Raw genomic sequence first — 18,328 nt, forward strand, 5'->3', positions numbered from 1 at the left:
TGGCAAGGCTCGCACCCCGGGGTGCACGTGGCTTTGCCTATGCAGACCCCCCTCTGCAGGGGCACGCAGGAAAGTAGCCCCCAAGTGCACCCACGTGTCACCTCGGTGCCAGGGCTCACTCATAAGTGAGCTGAGACGCGCGTGCCCGGGGACACCTGTGCCCGCTAACATCACTGTCGGCCCCTGGGGTGTCAGGGGAGCCCCCACCCGGGGCCTGAAGTCCTGCCCCTTCTCTGCTTCCTCATCCAGGCACTGCGTCTCCAGCCCAGCCTTCAGCCCGGGCCCCCAGGACCCCCCAGAAGAAGGGGACCAGCAACCCCCAGAAGCCTGCTACGAATGCAGAATCAATGGGCCCCCCACTCTGGACCGGGCCCGGCGCAGCGCGCCTGGTGGGGACCATCAGGTGCTGCAAGGAGGCGTGGAAGTGGGGGATCGAGGGGTGAGAGATGGGCCGGGGGACAGTAGTTAAGGTAGAAAGGCCACACACACCCCAACTTGCCCTGTGGTTTTTTTTTTTTTTTGCTTTTTGGGTCACACCTGGCGATGCTCAGGGGTCACTCCTGGCTCATGCACTCAGGAATTTCTCCTGGCGGTGTTCAGGGGACCATATGGGATGCTGGGAATCGAACCTGTGTTGGCCATGTTGGCTGTGTGCAAGGCAAACGCCCTACCCGCTGTGCTATCGCTCCAGCCCCTTTCTTTCTTTTTAATGAGGATTTGGGGTCACACCCAGCAGTGCTCAGAGCTTAGTCCCTGTTCTGTGCTCAGAATTACCCCTGGTTGGGATTCGGGGAAATACATGAGGTGTCAGGAATCAAACCCAGGTTACCTGCATGCAAAGCAAGTGCCCTTCCCACCATGCTGTCGTTCCAGCCCTGTGTTAACCCATTGTTATTTTCTGTCAGAGTCCCAAGGGCAGAACCCTGTGGCCGCCCAGTGTGGGGTTAGCGCTTGTCCTGGAATTGGGCTTGGGCAGGGCTTGGGCAGAGAACCAGGTGCCTGACTCTGCCTGCAATACACACAGTCAGCCAGCAGGGGTCAGTCAAAGCACGTGCCTGAAGAGTGTCCATCAGACTGCAGGGACAGCACCCTCCCACCCACCCCCAAGGCACACATGCACACGTATACATGTGCACACACAAACAATACACAAGATACACACATGCACACAAACATACAACACATTGACATACACAGACACACAAACACATAAGCACCCATACACAAAATTCACAAAAGCACACAAATACACATAGACGCGAACACACACACATATAGATACACACATACACCTACAGTAGACACACACAAACACATATACAAACACACACGTACACACATGCATGCACACAGCCTCCAGCAGCATGTTGTCTGAGCTGAGGGGTGACAGTACACATGATCACCCCTGGGCTGGCTCGTGGGCCCTGGGAGACCCCCGGCCCCAGCTCACTTGGGCTCTGCTGGCTGCCAGGGCCCAGAGGGGCTTGGAGGCACCCAGAGAAAAGGGGTTTATCACCCCCACACAGTGGAATTCCCAGCACCGAGCTACCGGAAGTTCCTCAGACCCAGGAACCCAAAGGCTGTCAGCCGCCCTGTGGATCGTCTGGCTCCAGCCTTCGCCGGAACCACCTGGAAGGATCCTGAGCACCCCAGGCAGGGCTTGAGGCCTCCCACTATACAGACCCCCGACCCAGCCCTGCTTTGCAGCAGGGTACCAGAATCTGCCTTTTGACCACTGTCCATCATGGCACCTGGCCTTGTGGTCTCATGGCTGCATCTCTGAAGACGGGCTGGAGCAGCTCAGGCTTTTGGGTACAGGAGCCTCAGTTTCCAACCCAGACCCCTCCCCCCGGGGCCCCTGAGCACTGCTGGGAACAGCCCAGATACAAAGATGGAACAGAGGGGCTGGAGCATTAGCACAGCAGGTAGGACATTTGCCTTTCACACAGCCGACCTGGGTTCGATTCCCAGCATCCCATATGGTCCCCTGAGCACTGCCAGGAGTAACTCCTGAGTGCATGAGCCAGGAGGAACCCCTGTGCATCACCGGGTGTGACCCAAAAAGAAATTAAAAAAATAATTAAAAAGATGGAACAGAGCTGACAGGACAGTGCGGAGGGCGTTTCCCCAGCACACAACCGACCCGAGCTCCAACCCAGCAACCCATACATTCCCCCAAGCCCCACCAGGAGTGATCTCTGAGCACAGAGCCAGGAGTCAGCCCTGAGCACTGCCGGGTGTGGCCCCAAAATTTCAGGAAACAGGGCTGAAGAGTCAGCAGGATTAGGCACTTCGGTTCCCGGCAACACTCTGAGCCCTGCCAGGAGTGCTCCCTGAGCACAGAGCCAGGAGTAAGTCTTGAGCACTGCTGGGTGTGGCCACCAAAAAATCACCAGTGAACACAGGCGTGAGGATCAGGGATTTCTCCCCCACCCGCACCCCCGTGGGAAAAGAGCTCCTCTGCCTTTTTCTTTTTTTTTTTCCCCCTTTTTGCTATACCTAGAGGTGCTCAGGGCTCACTCCTGGCAGCAGTTCCCTAGGGATCGAACCCAGGTTGGCCAAATGCAAGGCAGATGTCCGCCCCAGTGCTCTGGCCACCCCCTTTTTTTTTTGCTTTTTGGGTCACACCCGGCGATGCTCAGGGGTTACTCCTGGTTCATGCACTCAGGAGTTACTCCTGGCGGTGCTCAGGGGACCATATGGGATGCTGGGAATCGAACCCGGGTGGGCCGCGTGCAAAGCAAACGCCCTACCCGCTGTGCTATCGCTCCAGCCCCTGCTCTGGCCCCCGTTTTTCTTGGGGGAGGCGGGTGTTTGTTTTGGAAGGAGCCCATCTGCAGTGGAGAAGCGCAGGGAGCTGGCTCAGCAGGCCACAGCATCGACTGTGGGGTGAGGGAGCCCCGAGTTCGATCCCCGACACAGTCCCGAGTGCCACCAGGCACGACCCAGCAAACACCAGCAAGAGAGAGAGGATGGCCAGATGTTCCCGCCGGCTCCCTGCCGTCGCGCTGACCCCGGTCTCCGTCCCCAGGTGAGCCTGGCCAGCCTGGACTCCACGGCCCCTCTGACTCTAAGCCTGGATGTCTCTCGCCTGGGCCCGGCCCGCCACATCCTGGACCTGCGGCCTGCACTGGCCGGCCCGGGGGCCTGGGGCCGCTACGTCATCGTTGGGGGCACCGGCCACCACCTCTTCCGCCTGCGCTGCCGCCGGGGCCTCAGTACCCTCCTCCTGCGCCGGAAGCCGGGGCCCGGCACCTACCAGCTGGACGTGGCCAGCATGGCCAGGCCTGAGAGTCCCCGGCCGGACATGCGACCGGGACCCCGGGCTGGGCCCCTGAGGCTAAGGTTGTTGTTCCAGGTACTGTAGTGGGGGACCCCCCACACCTCCGGCCCCCACTCGCCCGCCTCCCCGAGTCCCTTCCTCCAGCTTCTCAGCCCGACTCTCTTCCAAGGGAGTTTGGGGGAGCAGGGACTTGGTCGTCCTACACAGCAGGGAGCAGCCCCAAGCCGTGACCTCAACGGCACCTCACGCCTCTCTCTCACACACACACATACGTACACACAAACACACAGACACCCTCCACACACACCCATACATGCACACACATACACACCTGTACACACATACATCCACACAAATACACGTAAACACCCACACACACATGCATACACACACATACACACAAATACACCCATAACACAAATACATACACCCAAATACACACACACAGATACACATAAACACCCACACACACTCATACACACATACACACAAATACATATATACACATAAACACCCCCACACACACAAATACACACATAGTCATACACACATACATATACACAAATACACATAAACACCCACACACATGCATACATACACATACACACAAACACACACACCCATACACACATACATACACACAAATACACATAAACACCCACACACACTCATACACACAAATACATATATACACATAAACACCCCCACACACAAATACACACACAGCCATACACACATACATATACACAAATACACATAAACACACACTCATACATGCACCTACACACAAATACACACACACAGATACACATTAACACCCACTCACACACAAATACACATAAACACCCACACACACACGCATACATACATATACACACAAATACACATATACACATAAACACCCCCCGTATATACACAAATACACATAAACAGCATACACACATACACACAAATATACATACAAATCCATACGCGCATACCCACATACACATACACACACTTACACACATATTACATACACATGTACACATCCCTACACATCCACACACATGGATATACACACATCCATGCACACATATGTACGCGTATCCGCATTCACACACATACAAATACATCCCCGTGTACATACGCCCATATACACACATACACACACGCACACACACACACACACTCCCTGCCACCGTCTCCAGAGGCAGGAAGTTCTCAGCCCGGGGTGCACCAATCAATGGATCTCCAAGTGCACAAGGCAGCCCGACGTGCAGGAAGCAGGAAACGCTCCCCTCCAGCCTCCAGCCTTCTCTCCCCCCCGGGGGAACCCCATTATCACATTTCCTGGAAGAGATAAGCGCGCGCCTCGCACCCCGCGCCCTCCCTGAACACCGGGGTCCATCAAGGACGGACGAAATCGGGACCCACCTCGGGCTTCCGCATCCCGGCATGGCTGCGTCCCCGGGAGCCAGCAGGACACTGGGAAGCGGTGGCTGGGGGAGGAAGAGGCTCGTGGGGGCGCCCCAGGACCTCAAGCAGCGTTGGGGACACCCCAGTCGCATTCGTGTCCCACCCTGGGATGGCGGGAGCCGGCAGACATCGCAGTGATGCAACAATAAAGTTATTCGGGGTTAATGCCGGCAAGTCCGTGGAGAGGAGGGGGCAGGGGTGGCTTTAGGGAGCTGGGTCTCAGTTCAGGGTGGGGGTGAGGAACCAGCCAGGGAGAGTTGGATGAAGACCCCCACCTACACCCGACCAGGATGCCCGGGCTGTGGAGGGGGGCACCCCAGGATTCCCCGCAGCTCTGGTCTCCGGTCCCTGTTCCCTGTTTCTTTTTGGCTTTTGGGCCACAGCTAGCAGTGCTCAGGGCTCACTCCAGGCAGTGCTCGGGGGATGCTCTGGTGTGCCGGGGATCGAACCCGGTCGACCGCATGCAAGGCAAGTGTCCTCGCTCCTGGACTATCACTCCAGCCCCTTCAGGAGTGGATTGTTCAGCATCACCAGCATGGGTGAGCCCTTGGATATTTTTTTTTTCTTTTTGGGTCACACCCGGCGATGCTCAGGGGTTATTCTTGGCTCATGCACTCAGGAATTACTCCTGGCAGTGCTCGGGGGACCACATGGGATGCTGGGAATCGAACCTGGGTTGGCCATGTTGGCTGCATGCAAGGCAAACGCCCTACCCGCTGTACTATCGCTCCAGCCCTGAGCCCTTGGGTTTGATATCCCACCCAGGAGGTCAGGAGGGAGATTTCAGAGCCACCAACTGTGGGGCCAGAAAGACAGTCTGGGGGTCAGGGTGCGGCTGGCCGACTCGGGTTCGATCCCTGGCGCCACCGAGGGTCCCCCAGGCACTGCCAGGAGTGAGCCCCTGAGCACCACGGGGTGTGGCCTCCCCTCCGAAGTCCCCAACTAGGACACACAGGGTTACATTCCCACCCAGCCCTGCTCACCCGTTTCCTCCGCTATGGGAGCTGCGAGCACCCCAAGATTGCAGCACCCCGGGTTCAGACACATCCGAAGGGGGAATCTGATTTATTTCAAAGCAGTAGAGAGGGAAGGACTGGCCGAAGAATCAAGGACACAAAAGTTCCCTGGAGCAGGTGTGACCTGGCAGGTGGGCATGTCCAGAAGTTGCAGGGGCGGAGGCCTGTCCCCCTGGGCCATGGCCAGTGCCCACCTGGCAGTGAAGGAGTTTAAGGTTAGAGCAGCCCCTGCCAACCCTCACCCTTTCCGTGACTGCAGGGGTGAGGGAGGAGGAGCGTGAGAGCAGGCAGGAGGGCTCCGGCTGGGGGGTGTCTGCGGGTCTGGTGGTGTGCAGGGCAGCCTCCTTTGGCAGCCGCTCCTGAGAGACCCGAGATCAGGTCGCCCTGGAGGGATTGCTGAGACCAGAAATGGGCGACAGCCTCAGGCCTCTGGGCCGCCGTCGACTTGCTGAAGTCCCAAGGTGGCAGGGATGGGATCAGGACAGCAGACAGGAACCTAGGATGGAAGGTTCACGGTAAGGCCCGCAGGTAAGCCTCCTGCCTCCGGTGCTCGCCCCGAGCCCTCCTCTTACCTTGACTGCCTGGGGGACCCTTAGACTGAAGCCTGAGATTCAGCTTCCCCGGCCCCGTCAGAGGACCTGTGCAAGAGAAAGCGATCCTTTTCGGGCGCCTGGATCCAGCCGTGCCTGAAGCCCCTTTTGTGGTTACTTAAACCAATGAGTTTGCTGTTGACTTTTTTTTTTTTTTTTTTTTTTTTTGCATTTTGGGTCACACCTGGAGATGCACACGGCTTACTCCTGACTGCACTCAGGAGTTACTTCTGGTGAGGATCGGGGACCGTTTGGGATGCTGAGTATCTAAACTGGGTCAGCTCTGTGCAAGGCAAACGCCCTACCTGCTATGCTATCGCTCCAGCGCCCCACCCCCCCGTTGACATTTTTCAAGTCTCCTGACCATGACTCACTGTCACTGTCCTCCCGTTGTTTATTGATTTGCTCGAGCAGGCCCAGTAACGTCTCCACTTTGAGACTTGTTGTTACTGTGTTTGGCATATCGAATACGTCACGGGGACCTTGCCAGGCTTTGCCGTGCAGGCGAGATCCTCTCGGTAGCTTGCCTGGCTCTCAGAGAGGGGCAGAGGAATCGAACCCGGCTCAGCCGGGCTGGCTGCGCGCAAGGCAAACGCCCTACCGCTGTGCTATCGCTCCAGCCCAACCGTGACTGTATATTCCTTAAAAAGAGGGAGTCCAGTGGCTGGAGAGGTAGTCCAGCAGGGAGGGAGGATGCCTTGCCGGAGGCTGACCGGGTTTTCTCCCGGGCCCCCCAGATGATCCCTGGGAACTGCTAGGAGTGGCCCTTGAGCGCAGAGCCAGGAGTAAGTCCTAAACACCGACAGGTGTGGCCCCCCCAAAAAATTTGGGGGGATGGGTTCATACCTGGTGCTGCTCAGGACTTACTCCTGGCTCTGTACTTGTGCTCAGGGCTCACTCTTGGTGGGACTCAGGTTACTCCCGGCTCTGTGCTCAGAGATCACTCCTGGTGGGACGCAGGGGTCCCTTTGGAGTGCTGGGCCTTGAACCCGGGTCAGCCACATATGCAAGGCAAGTGCTTTCCATGCTGTACTAGTGCTCCAGCCCATTATATATTTTTTAAATTTAATTAATTATTTATTTAGTTTTGCTTTTTGGGTCACACCCGGCGATGCTCAGGGGTTACTTACGCCTGGCTTTGTACTCAGGAATCACCCCAGCGGTGCTCAGGGGACCATATGGGATGCTGGGAATCGAACCCAGGTTGGCCACGTGCAAGGCAAACGTCCTACCCGCTGTGCTATCACTCCAGCCCCTATATATTTTTTTTCAAATAAAAAGGAGGGGTTGGGGCTGGAGCGATAGCACAGCGGGGCGGGTAGGGCGTTTGCCTTGCACGTGGCTGACCTGGGTTCGATTCCCAGCATCCCATAGGGTCCCCTGAGCACTGCCAGGAGTGATTCCTGAGTGCATGAGCCAGGAGGAACCCCTGAGCATCGCCGGGTGTGACTCAAAAAGCAAAAAAAATAATAATAATAATTAAAAAAATAAAAATAAATAAATAAAAAGGGGGGTTCACACATCTCTCACCCACTACTGGCCCAAAAGGAATATGGGAGAGGGGGATGTCCACATTGCTGAAGTGTGACCCTCCCCGCTGTGGGGGGCAGAGAAGCTCGTGCGGGGTCAGGCTCCCCGTTACCTTGCTTTTTTTTACGCCGTTTCTCCAAGAGCTTGATGGCCCTGTGCACCTTCTTGTCCCGGGGGTGGCCGCACAGAATCCTCCCGGGTAGAAACAATCTGGCAGGCGGGCGGGGGCGAGAGGGGCGCCAGGGTGAGAGAGGGCGGGGTGGGCGCGCTCAGACTCCCCGCACCCACCAAGACCCCCCATGGTGCCCACACTCACATCACGGCGGGCAGGTTGCAGCCGCCGCTGACCTGCTGACAGTGGTAGTTCTTGACACGCTTTAACTGGGACCAGGGTACATGGCGGTGGTAAGCCAGGCAGCAGTCCTCAAAGGCCCCTGCAGACAGCGCCACATGCACTCGGGGGGCTGGGGCACCCCCCCATACCACGCAGGCCTCCCAGCAGAGACCCGGGGACAGCCGGGCAGGGGCTGGGAGGGGCCTCAGGTGCCCTCCGGGAAACGGCGAGGGGACAGGGATGAAGAGAGCCCAGGGCAGAGAGGCACGGAGGGCTGGGGTCACTCCCCTGAGGGCGCCCAGCTCCCAGGGTCACCCCACTCCTGCTCCTGCCTGGCTCTTTGCCATCGGGGGTTAGTCCAGGTACCTCTTTTCTCGGGGGTGGGGTGGGAAGGGGCACCTCCCCGAACTGAGAGGTGGAACAAATCACTGCAATAGTAGTTCAGGGCGGGGCTGGAGCAATAGCACAGCAGGGAGGGCATTTGCTTTGCATGTGGCCAACCTGGGTTCGATTCCCAGCATCCCATATGGTCCCCTAAGCACTGCCAGGGGTGATTCCTGAGTGCATGAGCCAGGAGTAACCCCTGAGCATCGCCGGGTGTGACCCAAAAAGCAAAAAAAAAAAATTGTTTCGGGCCGGAGTTGAGCCACCTAGCTGGGTCGGTGGGGGATCGCCAGGGGTGGCCCCAGATTCTCCGTATTCTGTTTGCTTTCCTGGGGACCAGAGCAATACGCTAGGACCGTCGGGAGGGCGCTGGCCTGGCATGCGGCTGACCCGGGTTCAATCCCTGGCACCCCAGAGGGTTCCCTGAGTCTCGCCAGGAGTGATCCCCTGGGCGCAGAGCCAGGAGTCAGCCCTGAGCATCACCAGGTGTGGCCCCCCAAATAAAGAGGGGTTCCCATCTGGCAAACAAGTGAACAGTACCCGGCGTGGCCGAGGGACTTGAAGGTCCCCGTCTGTCCTGCGAGAGTCAGAGTAGTGATTGTTGCGGGGGGCAGGTGGGATCTGTGGGGACAGAAGGGCTACCAGAGCCTTTGAGGAGCTCTGAAATGCTCCTTCTCCAGTGCTCATCTGAGTCTGAGCCCTGCCGGCAGCGGTGCGGGGCAGGGGCGGGAGGAGCACCCCAGCGCTCACATTTCCTGCTCCCCAAACCTTGACCCCAGAGGACACTGGGGCACTGGAATTCTGGTACCTGCATCCCAGATGCAAATCCTGGAAGTGATGGCCCCCCCGGGGTCAAAGGGCCCCAGGGATAGTGATAGTGAGAAAATGGGAGCAGCCACGTCCCTCCCCAGGCAGGGCAAAGGCTAAAACTTTGGGGAGCATGCAGGGCGGGCCTCGTACTGGGTCTCTGCGTCCCCTAACCTGCCCAGCTGCCAGGGCTCCCCGGCAGGCTGTGCGTGACCAGAATTGACTGTGGGACTCCCCTCATCCACGGGGGGTCACAAGGAAGAGACATCTCCCGTTGGTTTACGACGTTATTACAGGCAGGGAGTCCCCGCCTCCTGCTTTCAGCAAGGGGGGATTGCAGAGGGATCAGATGCTGATGGGGAAACTGAGGCTCCAGCCTACAAGGCAACTCTCCTTTCTGGGGAGGTGGGGCAGGCAGCCCAAGATGGGGGAACTCCCTATCGTTCTCAGGGATTCTTTTTTTTTTTTTTTTTTTTTTTGCTTTTTGGGTCACACCCGGCAATGCACAGGGCTCTGCGCTCAGGAATGGCTCCTGGCGGTGCTCAGGGGACCATATGGGATGCTGGGAATCGAACCCGGGTCGGCCGCATGCCAGGCAAACGCCCTACCCGCTGTGCTATCTCTCCAGCCCCGCACACGGACACTCTGGGGAACAGCCCCCAAAGTTTCCGCAGCCCTGGGCGTAGTCCCCCAGAAAGGTGGTGGCAGGCTCTGAAGGCTGCCTGGAGGAGGGGTCCAGGCAGGGGGAAGGGCGGGGAGCAGGGAGGAGCTCGGACCCGGGCAGTACCTTGAGCCTGGACGGCAGGGACCCAGACGTCCAGGAAGCAAAGCAGCAGGATGACGAGGAGCCGTGCGTTCATGGTCCAGCCGGGGGGTCCTGTTCAGGGGCTCTGAGGGTGATGAGGGTCCGGCAGAGGCGGTGTGCAGACCCCCCGGCTCCCAGAGGCACCAGATGGGGCCCGAAGCCGACTGGAGGGTCCCCGGAGAGAACTTGGGCTGGACTCGCCACAGCTCAGGGGTCTCCTGGAGTTTTTCCCAGCGCTGGTGACAGCCCAGAGGCTACCTGTGTCCTTTATAGCAGCTGCCCCGCCCGGCCCCTCCTGCCCCCCTCCGAACCCTCCTCCCTCCCTCTCCACCTCCTTTCACTCTTCCTTCTTTTTTTTTTTCTTCCTCCCCCTGGGGTGTTGAGCCACCTTGCTGGTGTTCAGGGCTCTCTGGACTCTGCACTCAGGTATCACTCGTGTTCATCTAGGGGACACTTTTGGGGTGCCAGAAATTGAACCTAGGTCAGGCGTGGCCCCAAAACAAACAAAAAAAAACCCCGATCCTTGCCCGAGTGATAACAGATGATTCAGGCTTTCACCTAGCACCCAACTGACTGTTTGCAGTGGGTAGGGGAGATTTGCAAAGCACTGCATGGCCTAATCCAGAGAGGGGGTATGTGTGTGTGTGTGTGGGGGGGGGGGAGGGGGGTCCTAACTATATGACATTCCCCAAACCACTATAAATTTCTCTTCCCTAGGACCCAGCAATTCACTTCTGAGAATATACCCCAAGGGTTCCAAAGCACAATGCAGAAAAGATCTCTGTTCACCTCTGCAGACCTCTGTTTCACTGTGCTCATCCCAGCATGAACCACAGTAGCCTAAATCTTTGAAAAAAAAAAACCCAAGGGATTAGATAAAGAAGCCTTGGTAAGGGCCAAAGAGATAGGACAGCAGGGAGGGCACTGGCCTTGAAGGCAGCAGATCCTGGTTCAATCCCTGGCACCCCATAGGGTCCTCCAAGCTCCGCCGGGAATAATTCCTGAGTGCGGAGCCAGGAGTAACCTCTGAGTAACGCCAGCTGTGACCCCAAAGCAGAATTTTAAGAAGCCTTGATGGATATACTCAGTGGAATACTACTCAGCCGTGAACAAGGATGGAGTCGTGAAGTTTGGTCGGATCTGCAGGGTATCATGCTGGGTGAAATGGGTCCTTTTGTTCCTCCCTATGCCGGATATGAATGTAGTAGAGGAATAATCTCCCAAAGATTTAAGTGGGAGGGGCTGGAGCGATAGTACAGCGGGGAGGGTGTTTGCCTTGCATGCGGCCGACCCGAGTTCAATTCCCAGCATCCCATATGGTCCCCTGAGCACCACCAGGAGTCATTCCTGAGTGCAGAGCCAGGAGTGACCCCTGAGCATTGCCGGGTGTGACCCAAAAAGAAAAAAAAAGATTTAAGTGGGAAATCTGCAACAGGGGAGACGAGGGAGTGGGGGAATGATGGCTCCGGACCAGGACCAGAGCTGAGAGGAGGGAAAGTGACATGCGTGAGACCCTCTCAGAACGTTATTGCAAGGGCTGGCGCTATAGTACAGTGAGGTGTATGCCTTGCGGGCAGCTGACCCAGGTTCAGTCCCTGACCATCCCATGGATCCCCCAAGCATGGCCAGGAGCATAGCTGGGTGTGACCCAAAAAAGACCAAAAAAATAATAAAAAAAAAAACCTTTATTGCAAACCACAGAGCCTTAAAAGGGAAAATAAGCAAGGAAAGAAAAGTGCATTCCAGGGATCAGAGCGATAGTAGGGTGTTTGCCTTGCAAGTGGCCAACCTGGGTTCAATCCCTGGCATCCCATATGGTCCCCTGAGCACCACCAGGGGTAATTCCTGAGTGCAGAGCCAGGAGGAACCCCTGAGCATCGCTGGGTGTGACCAAAAAAAAAAGCAAAAAAAAAAAGTGCATTTCATAAAGACAGGTTGGCGACGCAGAAGGAAAACTGGGATCACCAGTGGACAGAAGTGGACACCGGTGAAGGAATGGGTGTTGAAACATTGCACTTCTGGAACTCAACCATAAAGGTAAAGGTAAAGGCTGCCTTTTAATGAATAATTAAATAATTAAATATTAATTAATATTAATTAAGTATAAATATTGATATTAATTAAATAATGAATGATTAAATAATTAAATGCCTTTTAATGAATAATTAAAATTATTTTCAGGTGCCACACCGGCTATGCTCAGGGGTTATCCCTGGGGCGCTGTATGTAGGATGCTGGGCATCGAACCCAGGTCTTTTGCATGCTAGGCAAATACCCTCCCCGCGTACTGTCTTTCAGGAGGGGGGCGGGCGGCTTGGCCAATACCTGGGAATACCTGAGACTTGGAAGACGGGAAGGAGCTGATGCTGAAGATCAGGGCACACCAGCTTGCAAAGACGGGATTTGCCAGGATCCAGGCTTGGGGACCACCTGACGGAAGGGAGGGCTCTCAGGGCAAGAGAGAGAAAGGAGGGAAGGTCCAGGTAGCAAGCACCAGGCCAGGACAGCAGGGAGGACATTTGCCTTGCAAAGTGGCTGACCTGGGTTTGATCTCCGGCATCCCATAGGGTCCCCAGAGCACCGCCAGGAGTAATTTCCTGTGTACGGAGCCCTGAGCCCTGAGCCGGGTATGACCCAAAGCAACACTCCCCCCCCCCCAAAAAAAAAAAAAGTAGCAAGTACCTCCCAAACTCTTAGGAGAATATCTGCCCTTTCCAGCCCCCATCACCAACTCCCTGAAGTCGTAAAACGAACCAGTCTTTGAAGTGCAAATGACCCACGGGGACCAAATGGGGTGGTTTGGGAATGGGAACAAGGAGGTGGGTTTTGTTGCTTTTAATTCCTACGGAATAAAGAAATCGGGTCTCTCTCTCCCCTTCCAAATGCTAGAATTCATCCAAGGGGGCCTTAGAGACGCAGGGGAAAACTCCCTAACCTTTAAGTTCCTGAAAGAGAAAGTATTAGGCCCCCCGGACAGTCAATGCCTCTGGCCACGTGACCGTCACCTCGAGGCCACCGGTAGTCTAAACAATTGAATCCACGTGCCTCAAGTCCTCTCAAAGAAGGTAGAAAGAAGATATAAAAGGGGGCTGGAGCGATAGCACAGCGAGTAGGGCGTTTGCCTTGCACGCGGCTGACCCGGGTTCGATTCCCAGCATCTCATGTGGTCCCCTGAGCACCGCCAGGAGTAATTCCTGAGTGCAGAGCCAGGAGTAACCCCTGTGCATTGCCGGCTGTGACCCAAAAAGCCAAAAAATAATAATAAAAAAAAAGATATAAACAGGGGCTGGAGTGATAGCACAGCAGGTAGGGCGTTTGCCTTCGCGGCTGACCCGGGTTCGATTCCCAGCATCTCATGTGGTCCCCTGAGCACTGCCAGGAGTAATTCCTGAGTGCAGAGCCAGGAGGAACCCCTGAGCATCACCGGCTGTAACCCAAAAAGCAAAAAAAAAAAAAAAAAAAAAAAAAAAAAGAAGATATAAACAGAACTAGGGGCCTCCCTCCTTCTACATGGGGGTTACTCCTGGCCCTTTGGTGGGGTGGGGGTTACGCAGTCTGTTGAATTTGCTTTTATTTGTTTTTTTTGGGGGGGTGACACCTGGCAGAGCTCACGGCTAATTCTTGGGTCTGCGCTCTGGGATCACTCTTGGCGGGCTGGTGGGGTGGGGTGGAGATTGAACACCGGTCAATCGGTCAATCTGCGTGTCAGCTGCATGCAAGGCGAGCACCCTACTCTCGGTCCCATCTCTCCGAGACCGTTTTATTTAGTTAGTATTTGGGGGAGGTTGGGTCCAAAACCCCCACCAGGCTCAGGGGTTCCTCCTGGTTCTGCACTTAGGAATTCCTACTGGAGGTGCTCAGGGGACCCTAATGGGATGCCGGGGTGGGGTTGCTGGTTGCAAAGCAAACGCCCTCCCCCACCCTCCCCGCTGGACTGTGTCTCTCCGGACCCTGTTTTATTTTCTTAGAGCTCCCCCCCTCCCCCCACCCCGCTTTGAGGACTGGAACTCGGAGCGGGAGGGCGGGGCTTAGCCCGGGGGTGGGTCTTGCGGCCTGAGCGAGGTTGGGGCGGGCGTGGCTAGAGAGGGCGTGGCTATAGGGGGCGTGGCTATATGGGCGTGGCTTTTAGGGGGCGTGGCTTTTAAGGGGGCGTGGCTTTACTGGGTTTGAAGCGGGGCGTGGTCAACAAGCCCCGCCCCCGCCGCTGTGGCTCGCTCCGCCCCCGGGGCTCTGCCCAGTGCCTGGACCGGACAGGACGGGACGCGGCTCCGCTTGGTTGCGGGCGTGGGGACGCGGCTTGGCGGCCTCGGGCAGGAAGGCAGGCTCCCCGCTCCGGCTCACTGCCCCTGTGGAATCCGTGGGGGCAGCGGCCACCCACCCGGTGCGACCCCCCCCAAACTGGGCTGCAGGTGGGGCGGGGCGCGAGGCTCCAGGACGCTGCGCACACCCGGCTGGAGTCCGGCTGGGGGTCTCCCTGGGGGTCCCTCCAGCGGTGCGATGGGGGTAGTGAGCAGCAGGAGGGCCAGATCTCCAGGGCACCCCCGCGGCCCGCCGGTGGGAATGTGGGGAACGGGGTGTGGGTCGCCTCCTCTGGGTGCCGGGCCCCCAGCTTTGCCGGTCTTGCTGGCGCGGGTTGTTTCAGTCTTTATGGTCACTGTTGTTGGTTTTTTTTTTTTTTTTTTGGCTTTTTGGGTCATACCTGGCGATGCTCATGGGTTACTCCTGGCTCATGCACTCAGGAATTACTCCTGGCGGTGCTCGGGGGACCATATGGGATGCTGGGAATCGAACCCGGGTCGGCTGCGTTCAAGGAAAACGCCCTACCCGCTGTGCTATTGCTCCAGCCTCTGTTTCAGTCTTTAGGGGTGCCTGACAACACCCCCTCCCGCCCGCGCCCCAGCACCTGCAGCCAGAGAGGGGCCGGCCGGGGCCTGGGTTCCTAGTGGGTGCCCAGAGATGTCCAGTCGGGTATCCCCCACCACGGAATGGGGGAGGCAAAGGCTCTGTCTCCCCTTTGGACTGAGTTCTGCTGGTAGCACCCAACTCCCTCCCCTTTCGGGGTCCTGGACCCCCAGGTGCTCACCGGATGACCAAAGTAAATGCACTTCCCTTTTTCTTTTCTGAGTCTTTTATTTATTTATTTATTTTTTAGGAGGGGGCACAGCTGACTACTCTCAGGGCTTAGTCCTAGCTCAGAGCTCAGAGGTCACTCAGATTTAGCTCCTGGAAAGTTCAAGGGGAGCATATGCAATGCTGGGCGTTGACACCCCACGCACGCCCCCCCCCCGCCCCATGGTGTGCAAGGCAAGTGCCTTACCCCTTGTACTCTGGTCCCGGCCCCTATAAACCCATTTTTCCGAAACAGAGAAGCCAGTCATTGCTAAGAGGAGAGGGGAGGGCCAGAAAAAAACCAAGATTTTTTTTTTTTTTGCTTTTTGGGTCACACCGGGCGATGCACAGGGGTTCCTCCTGGCTCTGCACTCAGGAGTTACTCCTGGCGCGGTGCTCAGGGAACCCTATGGGATGCTGGGAATCGAACCTGGGTCAGCCGCGTACAAGGCAAACGCCCTACCAGCTGTGCTATTGCTCCAGCCCCTCTTTTCCTTTTTTGTTTGGTAGTCACCACACCCGTTGAGGCTCAGGGCTGACTGCTGGCTCTGGGTTCAGGAGTGACCTGTGGCTGTGCTGGGAACCATCTACAGCGGTGAGTCAGGCGACTACTTGAACCCGACGTCCCACCTTGTCTACTTGAACCCGACGTCCCACCTTGTCCCTTTCCTTTTCGTTCTTTTTTCTCTCTCCCTCCCTTTTGCTGGGGGGTGGGGTGGAGGGCGGGACAAGGCAGAAGTCACACCTGGCAGTGCTCAGAGGTTCCTCCTGGCTCTGCACTCAGGAATCACTCCTGGCAGTGCAGTGCTCGGGGACCCTATGGGATGTCAGGGATCGAACCCGGCTCAGCTGCGTGCAAGGCAAACACCCGACCCACTGCCTGCTGTCCAATTGCTCCAGCCCCATCTCCTCTGTTTTCTTCTTTTTCCTTATCTTTCTCCCTCCCCCATGCCCCTCTCTTTGTTGCTGTTTGTTTATCACAGGTGAGGGGGGTGGACACACATACCCGGAAGTCTTAGGTGCTCCCTGTGGTGCTCCAGGCACCATTTAATGCCAGGGATCAATCGTGGACTTCCTGCCCTTCCAAGCCTGAGCTCCAGCCCAGTGCACCATCTCCTCCCCCTCCCACGTCCTGAGTATCACAGGGGTGGGGTCATCAGGGAACCCAGACAGTAGAATCGTGGGACAGTGCTCAGCACCTCTCTGCGGCATCAAATTCATGGTCAGGGCTGGAGCGATAGCACAGCGGGTAGGGCGTTTGCCTTGCACGCGACCAACCCAGGTTCGATGTCCAGCATCCCATAGGGTCCCCTGAGCACCGTCAGGAGTAATTCCTGAGTGCAGAGCCAGGAGGAACCCCTGAGCATCACTGGGTCTGATCCAAATAGCAAAAAACAAACAAACAAACAAAAAAACCCTCATGGCCTCCCTCCTGCTGGCCAGGCCAGTGTTTGAAGTCTCCAGATCACACCCCTGTCATTGGCTCTTTGACTTTTAGTTCTTCAACACTTTTTGTTTTATTTTATATTTATTTCTTTATGCATTTTGGGCCCCACCCAGTGGTGCTCAGGGTTTACTCCTGGCTCTGTGCTCAGGCATCACTCCTGGAGGGGCTTGGGAAACTCTATGGGATGCTGGAGCTCGAACCCAGGTCATTCTCCTGCAAAGCAAGAGCTCTCCCTGCTGTATTACCACAGATGGGCTTACTCTTGCAAAAGTAAACTTTGAGCACTGTCAGATGTGTAACCCTCCAAAAAAAATGTGCACAGAAAATTTTCTGAAGAAAAGATGGAGAATTTCATGCCTACAGGATGAAGGGCATTTACTTGCAGGCAGCTGAGCTGGGTGTAGCCCCAAACCAAAACAACAACAAAAAAGCACCCAAAAGCCAGTCTGAGAGAAGCAATGTTCCACCCCCATATCGCTAAGAAATCTGGTGGATTGTGGGGGGAGGCTCACGCCAGGCCCCAGGTGCATTGGCTGCCAGGTCTAATACTCCCACGGTGCCTGGCCACCTGCCTCCTGCTCTGGTCCAGATGTACTGTGGTTGCCAGGCAACCGGGAGGGTGGGAGGAAAGGAGTATCCCAGGATGCTTTGCAAACTGCTGGCCTGGTTTTCTTTTTCTTTCTTTCCTTTTTTTGACGGGAGGCGAGGGGGGTCATACCTGGCGTGCTCAAGGGTTACTCCTGGCTCATACTCCTGGCAGGACTCAGGGGACCATCTAGGACCCTGGGGATCAAATCTGGGTTGGCCACTTGCAAGGCAAATACCCTCCCTGTTGTACTATTGCTCCAACCTGGCTTCCGGGGCTTCTAGGGTTTATGGATGGTCCTGGGGGGCCCTCTTGCTGTGTTCCCCGTGTGGCTGGGCCCATCACCTGGGGGGAGGCTGGCCTGTCGGGGAGCCCCTGGGCTAGTCACAGGTTATGAACCCTGGCCAAGGGGCCGGAGCGATAATACAGAGGGGTGTTTGTCTTGCAGGTGGCCAACCTGGGTTCGATCCCCGGCACCTGAGCACCACCAACAATGACTCCTGAATGCAGAGCCAGGAGTAAGCCCTGAGCATCGCTGGGTGTGACCCAAAACAAGAACAAATTATCCCAGCTGAGGTACTCAGGCTGCAAGTACCGCTTGGGTTTGTGATTTTCCTGACCCTACTGGATACTTAGCAGAAGGGGGGTGCTTCTGGCATGTGAAGCCCCCCTCCATGGCCTCCGATCCCCTTGATGCTGGAAGGGGGAGTGAGGGAGTCTTGTCTAGCCAGTGCTAATCACGGGAGTGGAGGGGTGATGCTATCATGGAGTCCTTACTCCTGGCTATGTGCTCAGGGATCAGGCGTGGTAGTGCTCGGGGGACCCTATGGAGGCCGGAGATTGAAGCCGGATTTTCTGCAAGCAAGACAGGCACCCTCCACTGCCCCGTGCGTGGATCCTTTTAGGAGCAGGGTAAGGCATGTGCAGAGGGGTCCTACAGATCAACTTCGCCAGCCTCAGGCAGCCTCAGTTGCTCTCT

General features: G+C 56.6%; 1 protein-coding gene across 1 annotated transcript in view; it reads left to right on the forward strand.

Annotated features, from left to right (window-relative positions):
* Nucleotides 1–3,367, forward strand: part of FBN3 (fibrillin 3) — a 41,040-nt gene extending 37,673 nt beyond the window's left edge. The window contains exons 37-38 of the mRNA XM_056113239.1: nucleotides 250–403; nucleotides 3,032–3,367. Of these exons, the coding sequence (XP_055969214.1) occupies nucleotides 250–403; nucleotides 3,032–3,367 (490 nt within the window). The remainder of the gene's footprint in view (nucleotides 1–249; nucleotides 404–3,031) is intronic.
* Nucleotides 3,368–18,328: the final 14,961 nt, after the last annotated feature.

Source organism: Sorex fumeus, unplaced genomic scaffold (assembly GCF_029834395.1).
Source record: "Sorex fumeus unplaced genomic scaffold, SorFum_2.1 ptg000019l, whole genome shotgun sequence".
Lineage (NCBI taxonomy): Eukaryota > Metazoa > Chordata > Mammalia > Eulipotyphla > Soricidae > Sorex > Sorex fumeus.